The sequence below is a fragment of the Sphaerodactylus townsendi genome, linkage group LG03, assembly GCF_021028975.2.
Source record: "Sphaerodactylus townsendi isolate TG3544 linkage group LG03, MPM_Stown_v2.3, whole genome shotgun sequence".
Lineage (NCBI taxonomy): Eukaryota > Metazoa > Chordata > Lepidosauria > Squamata > Sphaerodactylidae > Sphaerodactylus > Sphaerodactylus townsendi.
In genome coordinates this window covers 165672439-165693356 of record NC_059427.1, presented here as the reverse complement: position 1 = coordinate 165693356, position 20918 = coordinate 165672439, and the positions used below count along the sequence as shown (strand labels likewise).

The following is a 20918-nucleotide window of genomic DNA, read 5'->3' as shown; positions in this document are numbered from 1 at the left end:
GGGGGGGGGGGGGGGGTTATTCAGGTTAAATTGCCACGTTGGCACTTTGCAATAAATAAGTGGGTTTTAGGTTGCAATTTGGGCACTCGGTCTCAAAAAGGTTCCCCATCACTGCCATATGGAGGTTCTTTCAAGAGGACTTCCATGTGAGCCAGAGAGGTATAGTGGTTAAGAGCAGGTGGACTCTAATCTGGAGAACCAAGTTTGATTCCTCACTCCTCCACATAAGCGGTACATTCATATCCGGTGATCTGCATTTGTTTCTCTGCTCCTACACATGAAGCCTGCTGGGTGATCTTGGGCAAGTCACAGTTCTCTCAGAACTCTCTGAACTACCTCACAAAGGTGTCTGTTGTCGGGAGAAGAAAGGAAAGGAGTGTGTAAAAATTGCTTTGATTCTCCTTCTAGGACAGAAGGGCAGGTATAAATCCAAACTCCTCCTCTTCGTGTGGAGACTGCAAAGTGTAAGCAAGTTCTTAGAGAAACATCAAAGTCATTTGCCAACCACAGATGTCGCAGCAGACATTTTATCAAAATCTCAACCTGGATCTTTTGTACACAGCTATTTTTTTTTCCCTGTTCTGGCCCATGGAATAGCACTTTTTAATTAAATGCAAACCAAAAAAGTTTAGGAGTTAATTTGCTCAGAAGATATTAGCTACCGAGTGGGAAAATTAGTTTAAAACTACAGCAAGAACTAACACTGGCCGCTGAGCACCCCCTTTTGGAAAAAGGAGAAACTGCAGGAGGGAGGGAGGAATTTCTAATGACTGCTTGAATTCTGTACTTCAAAACACACAACACAAATCCCAGGGTCCTACTCCTGCAAGCCTGCAGCAGCGCTGATTTCAAATAGTAATGTACAGAATGAATCAGGACCACAAGCAAGGACTGAATCACACCTCAGCTTGTAAGTTTCCTGTATGTGGGTGTGCCATAAACTCGGGCTTGCAATGTTTTTGACATACAAAGCAATGGACACTATCTGTGTTCTGTGTCATGTGGCTACTGTATGGTAGTTTTTGCTCCCAACGTTTCACCCGCATCTTTGTGTCCTGAGCCAGCCCCTGGGAAATGAGGAATCAGATACAGAGCCAGGCAACATCATAGACCAGGAGCTGGCTCCTCGAGATGAGTTGCAATTAACAGAGCCAAGCCCTTCCATGCCAGCCAGGCTGAGCCAGATGGAGTGCAGCTGAGAGAGCCTTCAACCACCCCAAAGTAGTAGGCCAGCTGCACAAAGGAGACAAAAGAAGAGACAGCAGCTCAGTGATAAAAGGAGACGTGCCTGCATTGCAGCTCAATATGGCAAAAGGCTCTGTGAGCTAGAAGGGGCAACATCAGAGGAGGACTAAGTCTTTGCAGGATCCTGGCCACATTAGCAAGGGACATCTCGATAATAGGCTCAGTGGTTCTCTGAACTCCCTTATCAGTCTTCTACCAGCATGGCCAATTGGCCATGCTGACAGAGGCTGATGGGAATTGTAGTTCCTGAACATCTGGAGAGCCGCAGGTTCCCTACCCCTGTCCTATACAAACCATGCCTTTGGCTTGGATCTGCTTGGGTGCCATGAGTGTATTTCACAGGGAAGCCCCACACATTGGGCTTCCTGCTAAGTTCAATAATGATTAGGACTAGTATACTAGATATCAATTACAAATGTGGAAAACACCGCCAGTTCTACTGCTACTACAATTGATACCCGTACGTCAACACCTGTGTTGAACAAAACCATTTACTGAGTGAGGTGAAAAAGTAATTAAGTTGCCTTAATAATCTAGAACAGTATACCGTATATACTCGTGTATAAGTCGACCCGAATACAAGTCGAGGCATCTAATTGTACCACAAAAAACTGGGAAAACTTATTGACTCGAGTATAAGTCTAGGGTGGGAAATGCAGCAGCTACTGGTAAATTTCAAAAACAAAAATACATATGGTTGAGCGCTATTTGGGGGTCTCTGCCACTGACCCCCCATCTCACCAATCCCAAGGTCTCTGCCACTGACCTCTCCATCCTGCAGCTTGTCCAGCTCACCCAGGTCGACTGGCTGTCACCCGCCAAGAGCCAGAGGCCAGCTGCCGTCGAGAAGAAGGCAGAGGCAGAGAAAGCGGCTGAAAGGGGGAAGGCAGAGAAGAAGGCAGAGGGGAGCGAAGCAGAGAATAAGAATAAGAATAAGAGTTTGGATTTATATCCCCCCTTTCTCTCCTGTGGTGGTGGGAGACCTCAAAGGCTTACATAACTCCTTTTGCCCTCTCCTCACAACAAACACCCCTGTGACTGTGAGGGGGGGGCTGAGAGAGCTCTGAGAAGCTGTGACTAGCCCAAGGTCACCCAGCTGGCATGTGTGGGAGTGTACAGGCTAATCTGAATTCCCCAGATAAGCCTCCACAGCTCAGGCGACAGAGCTGGGAATCAAACCCGGTTCCTCCAGATTAGATACACGAGCTCTTAACCTCCTATGCCATTGCTGCTCCTGAAGGAGCCTGAGAGGAGCCTGAGAAAGCGGCTGAAAGGGGGGAGGCAGAGAAGGCAGCAGAGGAGAGCGAAGACGGGAGAGGGGGAATGCCACACAAGAAGTAAGTGGGACCCTCACTCGTGTATAAGTTGAGGGGGGCTTTTTCAGCACAAAAAAATGTGCTGAAAAAGTAGACTTATACGCTAGTATATAAGGTAAACACAAAACCTTCCACCATACAAAAGTACACAACACATATATAAATTCAAACAATTCCCTTAGTAACAGTCTTGACTATATTATAGGGAACTAAAGTGATGCTGTACTTCTTTGGAATGGAAGTGTTCAGCAGAAGGCCATTCTACCTATAACGTTCACGATAGCAAAGCGTTTTCATAGGTTACTTCCTCAGTAGATGTAAACAATCCTTTGCGAATGATGCACCTGATCATGTCCTGAAACCTGTGCCTTAAGAATGGTTAAGGAAGCTGTGTTAATGAGATACTGAATTATCCATTCGCAGAGGACTGTTTACATCTACTGAGGAAGAAGTACAGATAGAAGGTACAGACAGAAGTACAGCATCACTTTAGTTCCCTATAATACAGTCAAGACTGTTACTAAGGGAATTGTTTGAATTTATATATGTGTTGTGTACTTTTGTATGGTGGAAGGTTTTGTGTTTATACTGTGCTAGATTATTAAGGCACCTTAATTACTTTTTCACCTCACTAAGTACAGTGGAACCTGGGTAATCGTCGACTTTGGTTTTCGCCGGTCACCCCCGGCTCTTTATTTGCCTCGGTTTTTGCAGGGCGCCACCGTTTTTGGATACGTTGTTTGCGTAACTTTATGCTTTTTGCGTAAATTTGCTACGCCGTTTGCATAAATTTACACTTTTTGCGTAAATTTGCTACGCCGTTTGCGTAGCGCATGCACAAACGGCATAGCTTCGCTTTTTGCTGAGATTCACCGGACGGATTACCGGCGAAAACAGAGGTTCCACTGTAAATGGTTTTGTTCAACACAGGTGTTAATGTATGGGAATCAATTGTAGTAGCAGTAGAAATGGCAGTGTTTTCCACTTCCTGTTAAGTTCCTCTGAACCTCATTTTCTAGACTGCCTGTTTTCACTCCTGGACTACCTGACTTGGGACCTGCTTGACCAGGCCTCTGCCTGCCCTGGAATCGACATTATATATGCGCCATAGGAGACCTTATGGCACTTCCAGATGGATTATGGACTTATCAATTCTTATCAGTTCCCACCAGCATGGCCAATTGGCCATGCTGGCAGGGGCTGATGGGAATTGTAGTCCATAACATCTGGAGTGCCAAAGGTTCGCCACCACGGCCATAGCAGATGCCTGCCAGCAGCACACTATGGCAGGCAACTTCAGAGGCATGTCACAGTGAGATATATTTCTCTCTGTGGCGCAGACAGCCGTAGATGCTGGTGAAACGTTAGGAGCAAACGGCATCAGACCACAGCCACGCAGCCCGGAAACCCCACAGTTGATTCCAGCTGTGAAAGCCCTTGCCAATACAACATCTGTGTAGATCTATTTTCTCCTTGCAAAAGAGTCTGCATGTAGATCACGCACACAGAAAGATGATACATGTGTATACTCTATTACATGGTTGCATATGCCATATCTTGTCCCACCACACACAGATTCCCTGCATCAGCAAGGGTGTTAACTGGATGATAGGAGTGTCCTACAGAGTTTATCTGTTGTTTGACCTGTCTCCTTCGCAAGTTCAGAGAAAGCTATATGGGAAGCCACTCAATCAGAAATCTCTGCACAAGTTTGGCAAAACCAAATGTCTATGTGTGTGTGCTTTTGTGTGCTTGTGCTTGTGTGTGTGTGTGTGTGAAGTGTCATCAAGTTGCCTCCAACTCACGGAGACCGTATGAATGAATGTTCAACATCCTATCGTTACTAGCTTTGCTCAGGCCTTGCTGACTGAGGGCTACGGCTTCCTTTATGGAGTCAATCCAATATTTACGCGCAAACAGAATACGCACACAGGGCTCCCTCCTTGGTATCATGAATGCCACTTTTTCTAATGCTTCCAGTCACAGGAATAAAGTCTATGCATGTTACAACAGCTGTGCATGGGTGGGGCCAGCGTGCTTGCTCCTGCTCTACCTATACGCCCGATGATTTCAACAATATTCAACATATGCTGCCTAAAGACCAATTCAATTTTAAATGTGCTACTGTAGCGGCTCACAGCCTTCTCCAGAAGTAGTCAAAATCTAAATGGGAAGTGATTTCAGGGTAGCGGGAAGGGGTGGGTGGGCACTGGCTTCAGACAAACATTACTTGATTAGTCACTACTTTTAAATATGCTGCGTGAAACTAAAAAACCCCAAGCTTTTCATGACTAGGACCTGGGTACCGATGCAAGACTATTAAATTATATAATCAATATTGATACTGGCCTAAACTGACAGTATCTGACAGGCCTTTCCCTTCACTCAAATGAGTTAAACAGCCTTCTCTGAAACTACATAAAAGTATTGTTTTAGAATGCAGAAACACTATGTCCATGTAGATTACATGCATTACTACATACTCTCTTCCAGACAGGCAGATAGACAGAGGACTCTTTCCTAAAGTGACATGAATAATTCAGTGTTAAGACTAAGGCTTTATTGTGGGAGGAATGCTCCCCTACGCAAGCCCCACAGGAAACAAGACAGGAACGCGATCCTTGCCTGACCCCTGCTCATTTCGGTAAGGATTTGTGCACACAGCTCCTTCCTTTACCATTCTAATTCATATAGATCTCTGATAACATGCTGCCATTTGCTGATTGGAGATCTTCTATCAAGATATCTGGACAAAATCAGTGCCAGACAAATTGTTCAGTTCCTCGAGATATACATTCCCAACTGCCAGGTCTGTTGTCAGCAGGCATTTTCAAGAAACAATACAGCAATCGCTACGGAAGTAATCAACATACTGTGCGCATGCTACCTCCGGTAGATCTGCTTGCAACATCCACAACTATGGACTCCCACAGTTGTAACAGCTGACCACAATCAAACTCCCCAAGCTTATTATTCTTAACTTCTCATCAGCCAATCAGGAGGCAAGATCAACACCCCCACCTGCTGTGAGTACAGTAATGCCAATGAGTAGATCTTGACTTGTGAGAAATCCACCTTATGGATCTAGACTTTCCTGTGTCCGCGATTAGGAGGTCAATGTATAAAACCGCTGTGATATGCCATTGTTTTTAGTTGACTAAGATTTAGTAACACTTGACGGACAACTGGAGACTCTACTACAGATGGCATACGACCCCCACCCCGTCTTTGATATTCAGAGTTAACCATGTTAGTACCAGTGTAAACATAATGCTCTGACCATCAAAAAGGGGATGAAGATAAGAAAAGAGTACTGGGAGGTGTTTCCAATCTCCTATTCACGTTCGGAGATCATGCAGAGTCATGTCCGCCCCAGGAACACGTGGCCCGCTAATGATAGCATGATATTGTAACATGTTCCTCAAAATTCAATTGAGGCAATTGCAAAAAAATAATGGCAGCTCACCCAGAACTAAGTGCCAGAAGCTCTGAACGCCTGACGAGGCATTTAACCCGCAGAGCGCCGGATATAAGTTACTACGAAGGGATTGCTTCCTCCCCCTCCACACTTAATATTATACACCAAAGCAAAAGTGCTTGCTGAATCTAAGCCTACAGCAGGCTTAATTGAAGCCCAGAACAGGCTGGTTTTAATTGCTGGAAGCATGGCTTTTGTCACTCCTAGGCTATTTATAAACGTAGCGATGGTACGGCATTAAAAGGCTCATGTGAGACGGAAAGAGTTAGCACTAAAGCTTTTCGGCAAGAGCCAAGCCGAATTTGCTAGCGGTTGTGTCAAAACCTGGCCCGGGCCTAAATGTCTTCATCCGTCTGATCCTTGGCCAGTTCCTGTTCAGATACGCTGGACACGTCGTCATCCGTCTGTTCCCCTGAGTGAGACAGCATCAGTGCGTGGGTCTTGTGAGTTATGGTGACAGTGCACGGCCCTTGTGCCCAAGGTTCTCCGTCCACCTGCATCGGCATCTTCGAATTCTTCAGGATCAACTGGAATTGGAAAGACGTTAAAAAGAAAATTAAATCTTTAGAGTCATGGGAATGGGAAATGCACATTAAGCCTGACGGCGGCATTATTCTTGTACAAGAACACCTTTCGCAGATCCATTCCTAAGAAGGAGCAAACAACGATTATCAAACAAATGCTGGAAATGTCAACAATATGATGGTTCTTTTTTTTCATACATGGTGTACAAGTAAAGAGGCCAAATTGTTTGGGGATGTGATTTTGAAGGAAAAGCAAAAGATTATGAAAATACAATTGAGAAAAAACCAGAGGCATTTTTGTTGGGGCTGATGGGGGAGAGTATTCCTGATCAACATAGAACACTTTTTATGTACATGACAACTGCAGCAAGGATTTTATATGGATACAACTGGAGGGAGAATAAAATTCCAACAAGACAAAACAGAATATGCAAAGATGGCAAGGCTGATGGCATTTATGAGAGACAAAAACACGGACAATTTCTTTAAGGACTGGAAACCCTTTGAGGACTACCCATGGAAAACATATACAAATAGAGAAATAATGGCAGGATTTGACATTTAAATGAAAACAGCAGACTAAAGTAATTTTGTAAAAAGGACCAAAAGTGAAAAAACAACAACAGAGATTAACCATAAGCACGAAACTAGATTTGCTTTTGGATCCATAATGAGGTAGCTGGAAGTCACCATCACACACATATGTACACACATATGTCTCTGTGCGTGTGCATGTGTGTATTTTTCCTTTTATTACTACTACTACTATTATTACTATTATGGGGGGAAGGAAGATCAAATCTGGGCTTTTTCTTTTTCTCCTTCTGTATGTGTTGCCTATATGTGCAGAATAAATAAAATTTTCCACAAAGAAAAAGAGAACGAGCAAGTACAAGAAGTCTGTTGCCCTATATGTCATTGGCTTATTTGAAAATCTGATAGTCCCCTCCCGGGGTTTTACCAGACATCATCTACCTAATTTAATTTACTTATTTATTATGGAAAGGTTTTACTGCTAGTGTTTTATTGTATTGTTTTAATTGGGATTATTCTATTGTTTTAGTTGCATTTGGTTGCCTGTAAACCTCCCTGAGCCCTTCGGGGGTAGGGCGGTCTAATAAATCAAATTAATAATAATGATGATGATGATGATGATGATGATGATGATGCAGTTTGATTAATGAAGATAACAAGATAAACTTTAATGTCATTGTGCACGCACAACGAAAATACAAACATCCCCCAATGCACATTTCTGCAGTCCTCACACCCCATCTTCCACAATCCCCCTTCCAACCATCCCTACACAGCTACAGCCACGTCAACGCGACACCACAGAGTTCAGCATAGCCACAGCTCTGGAATAGAAGCTGTCTCTGAGCCTAGTTGTCCTTGCTTTTATGATCCTATATCGTCTGCCAGATGGTAATATTTCAAAAAAAGAGCATGCAGGGTGAGATGGGTCTTTCAGAATATTCTGAACTTTCTTTAAGCAGCAGGAATTATAGAGTTCTTCCAAAGAGGGGGGGGGGCATCCAATTATTCTCTGGGCAGCAGTTATCGCCCTATGGCGCGCCTTCCTACCTGCCACTGTGCAACTGGCAAACCATGCACAGATGCAGTGTGTCAGGACACTCTATGGCACAGCGGTAGAAGGTCACCAGCAAAGCGACACAAATGCTGCGCCTACAGGGAGAGCTGCAGTGGTGCAGATCAAGAGTGGAACTGGGAAGTGCTTGTCATGGTGGTAGAAAGAGACTCCCTTCTGTCAAAGCAACAGGTTACATCAAGCGATTCATGTTTCCTGCTATGTCTGCTTTGGGCTTATGTGCACTTCATATCAGTCTTGAGGCTGTTTGCTTTGCAGTGGGATTTTCCCATTTCTTTGTTTTTTGTTTACACAAGAGATTGGGGCCAGAGTACTCACTCAGTTCTGAGGTGTATTCAGCAGAGACAAGTTGGTACAAAGTAAAGCTTTTATTTCTAAAGAAGGCACCTGTTGCAACCATCAGCATTCGCTACAAGAACCAGAAACTGAAACCTAGAGCTCCACCCAGTAGAATCAAACTAAATCACGTAATAGGGGAGCAGCAGAGTCTTCTGAACAATCAGAAGGGCTTTGTTTCATGTATATACGTGTGTGTTTTAAACCCTGCAGGTTTAATGCTGGAGCAAGGGACTGGTCCATTGAATTATCAGATGCCAGGAAAAAAGAAAGTGGCCGGGGGGGGGGGGGGGGAGAAGGCAGGCTCCCCCCAATCTTTTTTCACCTGGTGTTTGATATGTTGGAAGAGAAGGACCTTACGCTGTTTCCTGCCTCAGCCTACAGATGGGGTTTCACTAGATAGCCAGTGACTAGATAGGGACCTAGGAATTGTCACCTTAACTCTATCATGCTGGTTCTATCCCTTTGATGTTAGACTGATACTCTTAGGGACTTCCTTCCTTCTGGCTTCTTCTCGAGACCTATCCATCTTACTTTCACCATGCCTAGAGGGTGGATGGGTGCTCCGTGCATCGGTCACCATCCTGCTAGATTAGGATAGATTAGTGAACCTACCTACCTACCTTTCTATCCAGAATGGAGTTCACTAATAAATACTCTTTTTATTAGAATAGAAATGACAACTGGCTCCGACTTTCTTTTGTGTAAGCTTGTACGCACATGGGATCCTTCACGCGCACGCACACAAGGTAAGGCTTCTGCTGTGCTTTCAGCCTACCATGCACTCTGCTAAATAAGAAAGGAATAAACTCCAATACCAGGAGTAGTTATTCCAACATGATATTCAAAAGAAGCTCTATAGAAGAAGTCTCTTGCTCCAGCATTAGATCTGTAGCATTTAAATACGCACACACACAAAGCAAAGCCAGAAGAGCAGGAAAAGCTGCTGTTACGTGAGCCGGAGAAAGCAGGAAGGAGCAACAAACCCAGATAAAGGATCACGCTTCTAGTCTCAGTGGTCCGTGTATTTATATGTCTTTAACTCCAATGCCCCCTGGTTTATGGGCCTGGGTTTACTTAAATGACACCACGCAGTTATTCAGCACCGCGGGCCCTAAGCTGGTTTTCCTTCTCTGCTTTGCCCCACATGTCCACATCCTAGAATGAACTGCACAATACGAAGAAGTGGAGTTTGGATTTATGCCCTGTTTTTCTCAACGACGAAGAGTCTCAGTGGTTTACAAACTCCTTCCTTTCCTCTCCCCACAACAGACACTTTGTGAGATAGGTGGGGTTCTGAGAGAACTGTGACTGGCCTGAGGTCACCCAGCAGGCTTCATGTGTAGGAGCAGAGAAACAAACCTCGCTCACCAGATAAGAGTCTGCTGCTCATGTGGTGAAGTGGAGAATCAAACTTGGTTCTCCAGATCAGAGTCCACCTGCTCTTAACCACAGTGGCTAAGACAGTGATGGCGAACCTTTTCAAGACCGAGTGCCCAAATTGCAACCCAAAACACACTTGTTTATCGCAAAGTGCCGACACGGCAATTTAACCTGAATACTGAGGTTTTAGTTTAGAAAAAAACAGCTGGCTCCGAGGTGTGTGTTACTCGGGAGTAAGCTTCGTGGTAGTCTGTGGCTCTGCTTTGAAGCAACAGTGCAACTCTTCCAACGGGTGAATCACGACCCTAGGAGGGTTTATTCAGAAGCAAGCCCCATTGCCAGCAACTGAGCTTGCTCCCAGGTAAAGGATCACACTTTAGTTCTTCGCATGAAAATCAGTGGGGTTTAACAGCGCTTATCAGGGTTACCTACACTGCTTCCCCAAAACTAGGTCTTGGGTATAATGCTAATAATCGAGCTCAGCGGCTCAGGCCAGCCTAGATGTATTTGGGGGATTGGGGGCAACTCTGTTTGCACGTGCCCACAGAGAGGGCTCTGAGTGCCACCTCTGGCACCCGTGCCATAGGTTCGCCACCACTGGGCTAAGACATACACATACTCTGCATGGTTGCCTCTGAGGATATGTTTTAGGGATGCAAGGAATGCCAGCCAAGGCACCTGGTATTTTCCAGTGCCACTGAGAAGCCTAGCTCGAAAGCCCTGAACAATACAGGCTGAGAACCATTGCAAAGTAGTAGGTAAAATGTTGGATAAAGACCTGGGAGATCCTGGTTCGAATCTCCATCCTGCCATGGGACTCTGATGGGTGACCTTGGGTTGGTCACACAGTCTAAGCTTAATTTACCCCACAGAGGTTGTTGCAAGGACAGAAATGGAGAAATGGAGATAAGAGGCTGAGAAGAGGTTGCGTGGGTATGCCTTGACATATCACCTACCCTCACTGTATGGGCCTGACCAAGCCGGACAGGATTGGCTAACTTCACTTGAATCTGAGCACAGTGAAAAGAGCCGTTGACGCCAACAACTTCCAACAAGCCATCGTCGTGCCTAAGAACAAGAGAGGGAGAGAAGCAGAGATGTTTGTTAACTAGAAATAAAGTTAACTTGGGTACGAATTATTCAACGTAGGAACCTGGCAGTCAATACTGTATGTACGTCTCTGTCTTTCTCTCTATTTATAAATATGATAATATGATAAAATAGCAATCTGCTAGTGGTCCCTGGCTCAAAAGATATCCAACTGGCTTCCATGAGCCCTGTTCTCCAAGTAAAATATTCTAGATGCCCTGTACTCAGCCAGAATAGAGTGGGAGACGCAGGCAAAGGTGTAACAGTTTAAAAAAAGAGAGGTTTAATTGCATAGAAGGATTCAGACCCTAACTCCTCCCAGGGTCTGACTAAAACAAAGTGCTCGCTTGACTGTAACAGCTTGAAGCTTGAGACCTTGATCCTTTCTTGAGTTCTTCCAAGAAAGTCCACTTGATCTGTGCTTCCTCTTGGTTCCTTCAGTGTCCTCTATCCGAATCTTGCGTTCTGTCACACCTTAATCCTTGATGTTTTATCTGAGAATGGTGGCGAATCCTTATCCTTAGATAAGTTAAAGAGTGGATCATTCACTAATTTCCTATGATAGCCCTTGCCAGCATAGCCAACTGGCCATGGTGGCAGGGGCTGATGGGAATTGTAGTCCATAACATCTGGAGTGCCAAAGGTTCGCCACCACAGCTCTATACCTTATACACCTTAGATGTAACAGATATTACAGCCTTCCAACTGCACTGGCACCTTAGACTATAACTGCTGAACTGAAGCACTACTGGGCAATAAAAAAGAGACTGTCAGGTTGTTGCCTCTAAGGGGCTTCTTAAAGGGACAGGGTCTAACTAAAATTCCCTCCCTTAGAACACTATACAAGAGAACTAAACCCATTGTAACTAAAGGGACAACTGAGACTTGAAGAAAATAGTAGGAGCTTCTCTGGGGGCATGACAAGTCCAACCTGGTAAAGACCTGTGGGATTTGATGCAGTTCTGCAGGGCCTGTATGACAGAGCCGTTCCACTAGGCGCACAATTCAGGCAGCCTTTCCCCTACCCCCAACCTTTTTCTGTTGTTTTTTTTTTAAATCTCTGGCTTTTGAAATGTATGCCTATGAGATGTTTTAGTTTGAGTGTTTAAAACTGTAATATAACTTATGTTTTTATTGTTTGTAATGTGTTGACAGCCGTAAAGTGATGAGCCTGTAAGGGGAAGAGTGGCATACAAATTAAATAAATAACTACACCCCCCCCCCCCCCCCCCCGGCATTTACATCTACGGCTGCTTCGGCTTTTTGCAAACCAGTTCTGCCATCCTTACTGTCCGGGCGCGAGCCCCAGCGCAGCGCCTGGACCTGTCACGGAGCCGAAGGAGGCCGCGACAACAGCCGCTTCCAGAGAGGAGGCGGCGCTGCACCAGCTGGCCGGGGTGAGCGGCCTCATCGATCTGCCGCCTCTCCACCCTGGCGAGATGCAGCCTCCCTGCCAAAGCGACTAACCACCTTGAGATCTGGACGGGCTGCTGATTCACCGGCCTGTTGATCCTCCGACCAGTCAACCAGCTGATCCACTGGCACGGACGCGCAATGCCGGGGGAGTGAAGGGGCGGGGCTCTGAGCCTGGTCAGGCTCGCCCAGCCCCAGCTCAGAACAATGGAAGGGATCAAGGGGGACGACAGCTGGGACGTGGCAGGGAAATGAGAGGGGGAAAAGGATATAAGGGGGTGGGAAAGGAAGGAATGGGGCGTTGGCTGGGAGAAGAGGGTGGAAGGGAGAGCTGGAAAGAGGCAGGGAAAGGAGAGTGCTGGTGCAAAGAGGGCAGGGAGAGGAAGGGTCCTGCAGACCAGCTGTGCTGTGAAACACGCTGGGGAACCTGTGTAGAGCCCTATCCCTGTGAGGGTACAACAGGGAAGGGGGAGTGGTGGAGAGCCTAGGAGGCGGACAGGCCCCCGCTCAGTGAAGCAACTGGGCGCAGGGAGAAGACAGGGTTTGGGGAAGGGTGCCAGGGCACGTCCAAATCTAGGCGCCCTGTGGGCGAGACTGTTTAGAACATCATCTGGGGAGGACAACCCCCAGGTCAGAAAGGTGGGACGGCACACTCGCCTGAGGGGGACGGGCAGCCAGGGGAGACGCCACACTTACGTAGGAACCAACTCCTTGGATGGAAGGACTACGTAAAAAGGAGTCAGGTACAACAAGAGAGCATCCTTACCTTGCAAGAGGATATGGCTCGTCTCCCATTCCTTCCCAGAGTCTACAGCCACCGCCCCAATAGCCAATATTCAGCACAATGATCCCTTCCAAATTAGGCAGATCGATTCTCTCTCCATCCAACTCTAGCTTTAAAAACATACAGCAAAGGGTTAGTGCAACTTGGTGATGATGAACTGGTTTCACGCTAGCCCTTTAGGAAGGTCAGAACCCTGCCTCCCCGGGCCAACGAACAAGAACTGCAATTTTGCTTACAGCAGAGCAGTGGTTCCCAGCCTGGGGTACGGATACCCCCGAGGGTAGGTTCCAGAACATTTGGGGCAGGCAGGCAGGCAGGCAGGCAATAAATAAATAAATACAGAAACTATATATATGGAGGAAAAAGGTACATTTATGTCAATAGTGTAAGACAGTGATGGCGAACCTTTTCGAGACCGAGTGCCCAAATTGCAACCCAAAACCCACTTATTTATTGCAAAGTGCCAACATGGCAATTTAACCTGAATACTGAGGTTTTAGTTTAGAAAAAACGGTTGGCTCTGAGTCGTGCGTTACTCCAGAGTAAGCTTGGTGGTAGGTGGTGGCTTTGCTTTGAAGCAACTGTGCAACTGTATTGTCGAAGGCTTTCACGGCCGGAATCACTTGGGTGCTGTGTGGTTTCCGGGCTGTATGGCCGTGTTCTAGCAGCATTCTCTCCTGACGTTTCGCCTGCATCTGTGGCTGGCATTCTTCAGAGGATCTGATGTTGGGAAAGCAAGTGGAGTATATATCTGTTGGAGTGTCCAGGGTGGGTGGGGAAACCTTGTCTGTGAGTAACAAAGGCGGCAACCAGGTCAATAGTTGAGGGCATCTGAATAGAAGTATGAGTAACAATGAGGACTATAGCCTGGGAGTAACCCTGTAGATTATCATGTGTTCTGCTATTGCTGATAGGTCTTAGGTTTCAGCCAGAAAAATCAGCAATAGCAGAACACATGATAAACCAACCTGGACATAGAATATTATTTGAAAAAACAGAAATTCTGGACCACTCTGAAAGCCACTACGTCAGACTACACAGAGAAGCAATTGAAATCCATAAGCACATGGACAATTTTAACAGGAAGGAAGAAACTATGAAAATGAACAGAACTTGGCTGCCAGTGTTGAAAAATACTAGGGTCAAGACTGTGTCAAACCAGCTCCACACAAACACAGGATGACCATAGACAAAAGAAACAAAGGCCAGGATACTTCTATTCAGATGCTCCCACCAGTGACCTTGCTATCTACAGGGTTACTCCCAGGCTATAGTCCTCATTGTTACTCATACTTCTATTCAGATGCCCTCAACTATTGACCTGGTTGCCGCCTTTGTTACTCACAGACAAGGTTTCCCCACCCATCCTGGACACTCCAACAGATATATACTCCACTTGCTTTCCCAACATCAGATCCTCAGCCACAGCCACAGATGCAGGCAAAACGTCAGGAGAGAATGCTGCTAGAACACGGCCATACAGCCCGGAAACCACACAGCACCCAACTGTGCAACTCTTTGAACAGGTTAATCACGACCCTAGGAGGGTTTACTCAGAAGCAAGCCCCATTGCCAGCAACCGAGCTTACTCCCAAGTAAAGGATCGCGCTTTAGTTCTTTGCATGAAAATCAGTGGGGTTTAGCAGCGCTTAACAGGGTTACCTACACTGCTTCCCCAAAACTAGGTCTTAGGTTTAATGCTAATAATTGAGCCCAGCAGCCCAGGCCAGCCTAGATGTGGGACGGGGACGACTCTGTTTGCGCGTGCCCACAGAGAGGGCTCTGAGTGCCACCTGTAGCACCCGTGCCATAGGTTCGCCATCACTGGTGTAAGACATCAAATACTTGGTGTGTGTACCACGTTTAATCAATGCAACCCAACTTACGTGTGGCACACTGGCAGGCTCTCAATAAAGCTTATTCAATTCAGCTTTTCATATTTCGTAATTGTTCAACAGAAACCCAGTGCTGCACGTTATTATAACATATTTACAAACATGACTATCATACATAACAACTAATCATTTAAGGAATCAATCTCAAAACTGTGCTTATAATGTCCAGCTCTACCATTCAACTGTTGATCTAACAAGCGGGAGATCCGTAGTGAGTAATATTGGATATTTTGAATAAGCTTTATTGAGAGCCTGCCAGTGTGCCAAGTGTAAGTTGGGTTGCAATAGTGTAAGACAGTGTTTCCCAACCTTTTCGAGGTCAGAGTACCCTTGACCTCACTCTTCGTATCTCATGGTACCCCTGCCGCCACCCCCCACCTTCCCCTCCCAGGGTGAAGGGAAGCACGGGGGGGGGGGAGTGTGGCTGCTGACCTTGTGGCAGGCCCTGCCCCATGGGCCAGCTCCATGTCCTTGCTGGGGCTGGTGGGAGACACCACAAAGATGAGGGGGGAGGGGCGGTAGTGTTGCCGCGGTACCCCTGGGACATGCTCACGGCACCCCAGGGTACCACGGAACCCTGGTTGAGAATGGCTGGTGTAAGACAAACACGAGTCAAAAGTTGTGAAATTAATTCAATGCTATAGCAAGTGGCAGTGTGGGTTTCCTTTGCTATTTAAGTTTGAGAAAAGCCTGCGTTTCCCTGGCGCTGTCGTTTTGGCAAGCATGCCTCTGCAGTGCCTCTTCACAGGCTCTCCCTCTCTGCTTTGTGAACGTTCGAGCTCAGAAGGCCTCTGCGCAGTGTTCGGCGAGGTAGTTGTTCCACATTTGCTCCACAAATAGCAGTTTTTGTCATCCTTTTCAGTTAAGTTTAAAATTAATGTGTCAATTCAAATTCTAATATGGGGGCACAGGTTAGGGCAGTGGTGGCGAACCTATGGCACGGGTGCCAGAGGTGGCACTCAGAGCCCTCTCTGTGGGCACGCGCAAACAGAGTCGCCCCCCTCCCCCCATCTAGGCTGTCCTGGGCTGCTGGGCTCGATTATAAGCATTAAACTTCAGACCTAGTTTTGTGGAAGCAGTGTAGGTAACCCTGTTAAGCGCTGTTAAACCCCACTGATTTTCAGGCAAAGAACTAAAGCACGATCCTTTACCTGGGAGTAAGCTCGGTTGCTGGCAATGGGGCTTGCTTCTGAGTAAACCCTCCTAGGGTCGTGATTCGCCCATTGGAAGAGTTGCACGGTTGATTCAAAGCAAAGCCACCGACTACCACCAAGCTTGCTCCCGAGTAATGTGCGCCTCGGAGCCAACCATTTATTCTAAACTAAAACCTCAGCATTCAGGTTAAATTGCCGGGTTGTCACTTTGCGATAAATAAGTGGGTTTTGGATTGCAATTTGGGCACTCGGTCTCGAAAAGGTTCGCCATCACTGGCGATTCCCATGTGCCCAGCACAGTAGTTTGTCCTCCGAGTGCACTTCCAATCAAAAAATTCTTAGGTCAGGTCTATACCTGCAGCAGAATGGACTGTACCACCTCTCCCTCCCTCCCCTCATCCACTCCCATTCCCCGCCTCCCCCTCCCCACAGGATGGGTGGGCCATGACCATGATATGGAAAAATGTATTTCTTGAGTGTGAAGGTCACACTACGGAAAATGAGACAGAGAGAAAAGAGGAACTAAAGGGAGGAAAGAACAGGGAACTAGGCCTGTGGTAGCCAGAAACACAGGATATTGACGCATGTTTGTGCCACATATAGAATTAGCTGATTTCCTAATAAAAGTATTCTGTGCTCGCTTAGCTAAGATCTGCATATGGAAAGTCCCCAATGTATCTAGGGAGATGTGTTAGAAGCAGATTGGTAGATTGTGAGCCCTGTGACCGAAGGAGGGGGCCGCGGGGACATAGTAGGAGCCTTAATATTGAGCTGTGCTGCGCCACAGACTGTAGACAGCCGCACCCACCAAGGTGCCCTCTCTCCACGCTTGCATTCGGGTCTTCAATAAACTGCTTACTGCTGACCGCCTTGTTCGTGAGTATTTTTGGGCAGAAAATATTCCATAACAACCAGATGACGGGTCCCCTTCCCCCTCTCTACAGGATTGCATTTTTTCTTTCCTTTTCTTTCTTCTTGAGCTCCTTTGATCTAAAGATCCTGAGCAGTAGCTAGGGAGCTTTTATTTCTTTAAGGAAAATACGGTGGAGAGATACTTAAACTCTGCCAGCATGGTCTTTGGACCTCTGCCCATCAACAAGCAGGGGACTATATTATCTTTTATTACGACAAAACGAGCCCTTCGGGGATGAGGTGGCCTATAAATTTAATAAATAAATAAATAAATAAAACTTAGTGAATTACATTTTTAAAAGTTTACTCCCTGCAATAGACAATTAGCATGCTACTAAGCAGTAAAGCCCGCTGCAGGGTATGAAATACAGCGGGCCTAGATAGAGCGGGGGGAGGAGGCGGGAGAGGACAGGAGGGCTTGCTGGGGGTGGGGGTGAGGGGGCTTTGGGAGCCCTGGAGCAGAAGCGGCAAGGTGCCTCTGCTCTGGGGCAGGGATGAAATATCTGACGACGAACCCTCCACCAATAAGGGAGCAGGACTCAGTCCTGCTTCCTTATTGGTGGAGGGTTCGTCATCGGACATTCCATCCCTTAGTGCTTGATTATTTGCAAGATGTAAAATGCGAGGCCTTTTCTTCCTACAGTGATTGTATGCAGAGGTGTACCGTGGGAGCGGGTATTCTCCCTCACCATTCACCTGTGTCACGTGGGGGGCACATTTTGGTCACCCGCCCCCACCTTCCCCACAGGCCAGGCCAGGCCAGGCCAGGCCAGCCAAGCTGAGGCAAGCAGTGTCGCCCTCGCCGCTGGTCCTTTTGGCACACAGTGGGCCCTGTTGGTGGAGGCGCTGCCGCCATGAGCAAGATATGACTGGCCACGCGGAATGCTCCCTGCCTTGAGATGTGGTTACCACCTCCACCTACGCGACGCCCAAGAGCCACATCATCCAGGGAGGCTCCAGCCAATGGTTCCCACAGCCCCCGCCGGCCCCTTAAGAACATAAGAACTAGCCTGCTGGATCAGACCAGAGTCCATCTAGTCCAGCTCTCTGCTACTCGCAGTGGCCCACCAGGTGCCATTGGGAGCTCACAGGCAGGGTGTGAAAGCAATGGCCTTCTGCGGCTGTTGCTCCCGAGCACCTGGTCTGATAAGGCATTTTCAAGCTCAGATCAAAGAGGATCAAGATTGGTAGCCATAAATGGACTTCTCCTCCATAAATCTGTCCAAGCCCCTTTTAAAGTTATCCAGGTTAGTGGCCATCACCACCTCCTGTGGCAGCATATTCCAAACACCAATCACACGTTGTGTGAAGAAGTGTTTCCTTTTATTAGTCCTAATTCTTCCCCCCAGCATTTTCAATGAATGCCCCCTGGTTCTAGTATTGTGAGAAAGAGAGAAAAATGTCTCTCTGTCCACATTTTCTACCCCATGCATAATTTTATAGACTTCAATCATATCCCCCCTCAGACGTCTCCTCTCCAAACTAAAGAGTCCCAAACGCTGCAGCCTCTCCTCATAAGGAAGGTGCTCCTCATAAGGAAGGTGCTCCCTTCCACCGAGTAAAGGCGCAGGAACAGCCTGGCAGGGCGCACCCCCAGAGTGGCCAGGTAAGAACCCCTCCCGTAGAGGTGGTTGGCAGCTCTGCCAGGGCACGGCTACAGAAAATCGTGCCCAAGGGGTGCAATTCCAGTGCTTGCCCTGGGTGTCATTTTCTCTTGGGACGCCTCGACTGCATGCATATGGGTTAGGAATTTTTAAAGGAGTCTATGGAAAGTCGATCTCCCGCCCACCAAGGCCAAGCAGAAGCGGACGGATCCTTCCACCCCCTCATTCTGCTGTAGGTCTTAGACTTGTTTCACGTGGCTTCTCCTGCCTTAAAAGTGCTTTCCTTGGGGAAGAAAGGGGGGGGGGAAAGCAAACTGACTTCGAGGGAGGGAGGGGGAAGAGGAAGAAGAAGCCAAAATAACTCTTACCTCAACCTTTTTGTTCAAATCCTTACATTCCTGCACTAAACAATCTTTGGTTCCGTAGAAAAAATAAACTGCCTACAAAAAAAATAAGGAGAAAGGAATGTTGCAAAAACAACAACAACAACAACAAAACATGAAGGTTCAACAACAACACAACAACACAAGCCTTTATTGGCATATAAAACAGGACAAAATTTTAAAACAAAACAAGGTTAAGAAATACAGTTAAAATTACTAATTTCCAGTATAAAATTTGCAACAGTTTCACAAAAGAGCACCTCAGAGCTGTTCAGGAGATTGGGTATCTTATAACACTCATGCCACTGAGAACATTGCAAGAAAATGGAATTCATGTATTTCATGCGTATCTTATTGTATTTAGGGCATAGAAACAAAGAATGGTCAAGTGTTTCAACCGTAGTCATATCACATGAACAAACTCTTTTAGAATGTTCCATATTCTTAAGAACGTTCCATATTCTTAAGAGAACATGAAGGTGTTTCCAAATGATCTGCCAACAGGCCTCCAGCCTTAATTTTTTAAAAAAAGCATATTCGTAAAGATAATCGTTGCAAAAATACCCTTCCTTCTTCCAACCCCTCGATGAAGAAAAAGAAGGGTTTGGATTCCCCTCTTTTCTTTCCTGCAAGGAGACTCAAAGGAGCTTACAAACTCCTTTCCCTTCCTCTCCCCACAACAGACACCTTGTGAGGTAGGTGGGGCTGAGAGAGTTCTGAGAGAACTGTGACTGACCCAAGGTCATCCAGAAGGCTTTGTGTGTAGGAGTGGGGAAACAAATCCAGTTCTCCAGATAAGAGTGGAGGAGTGGGGAATCAAACTCCGGATTAGAGTCCTCGTGCTCTTAACCACTACACCACACTGGCTCTCTATCATCCTTCCCTTGTATTTATTTATTTATTTATTTATTTATTTATTTATTTATTTATTTATTTATTATTTAGATTTTTATACCGCCACATCCCCCAAAGGATGAATGAACTGTTCCAGATGCATCCCATAAAAGTGCATTCCACATGTTCCACAGACCTTTGAAGTGTTCTGCTGATTAAATACCCTTCCCCATTAAGAATAAGCCTTCTTGTCTGGCAAGTTAGTTAAATTTTCAAGGACCATGGGGGCATTCAATGCAAACATTCATCAGTTATTTTTTGGGAGGAAAATCTCGCCAGGATCTCCAAAGGCAGGGTTCACCCTACAAGGCATACAATAAGATTCACCTCAGAGATAAAATACTTCCAGTGTGTATCTATGGTGGACCTATAAATCCTGTTTTGCTTATTCTAAACAAAGATGAAGAAGAAGAGTTGGATTTATATCCCCCCCTTTATCTCCTGTAAGGAGACTCAAAGGGGCTGACAATCTCCTTTCCTCCCCCCCCCCCCACCAACAAACACCCTATGAGGTGATGGGGCTGAGAGAGCTCTGAAGAACTGTGAACCAGCTGGCGTGCGTTGGAGTGTACAGGCTAATCTGAATTCCCCAGATAAGCCTCCACAGCTCAACAGGCTCTGGTTGCACCTGCTCTTAACCACTACACCAACGGCTGCTCTTGATAAGCACTGATAAGATAACAGTGAGTTTCTCTTTGAATTTAAGGAAAGGAAGAAAAGAAAGTGCAGTAGAATTTCCCAGAGGCATGTTTTTCCATCTTCCAATCCTGTTAGTTACTTACTGTTAACATTTGGAACAGAATCATGAAACCTGGATAATAAAACCAGGATAACAGTCTTTCTGCATCCAATTTCAAACTCAAAATATATTTCAGCATTTGCATGTCCTCCAGGTTGCA

At 46.3% G+C, this 20918-nt stretch overlaps 1 protein-coding gene across 2 annotated transcripts in view; it reads right to left on the bottom strand.

The window, feature by feature from the left end:
* Positions 1-5104: 5104 nt before the first annotated feature.
* The window catches only part of DGKE (diacylglycerol kinase epsilon), a 51312-nt gene continuing 35498 nt past the window's right edge, over positions 5105-20918 (bottom strand). For both annotated transcript variants that reach the window (XM_048492284.1, XM_048492286.1), the window contains exons 10-13: positions 19111-19182; positions 13160-13287; positions 10848-10959; positions 5105-6566 (exon numbers count right to left, since the gene is read on the bottom strand). In XM_048492284.1, coding sequence (XP_048348241.1) covers positions 6375-6566; positions 10848-10959; positions 13160-13287; positions 19111-19182 — 504 coding nt within the window. In that variant the 3' untranslated portion in view covers positions 5105-6374. The remainder of the gene's footprint in view (positions 6567-10847; positions 10960-13159; positions 13288-19110; positions 19183-20918) is intronic.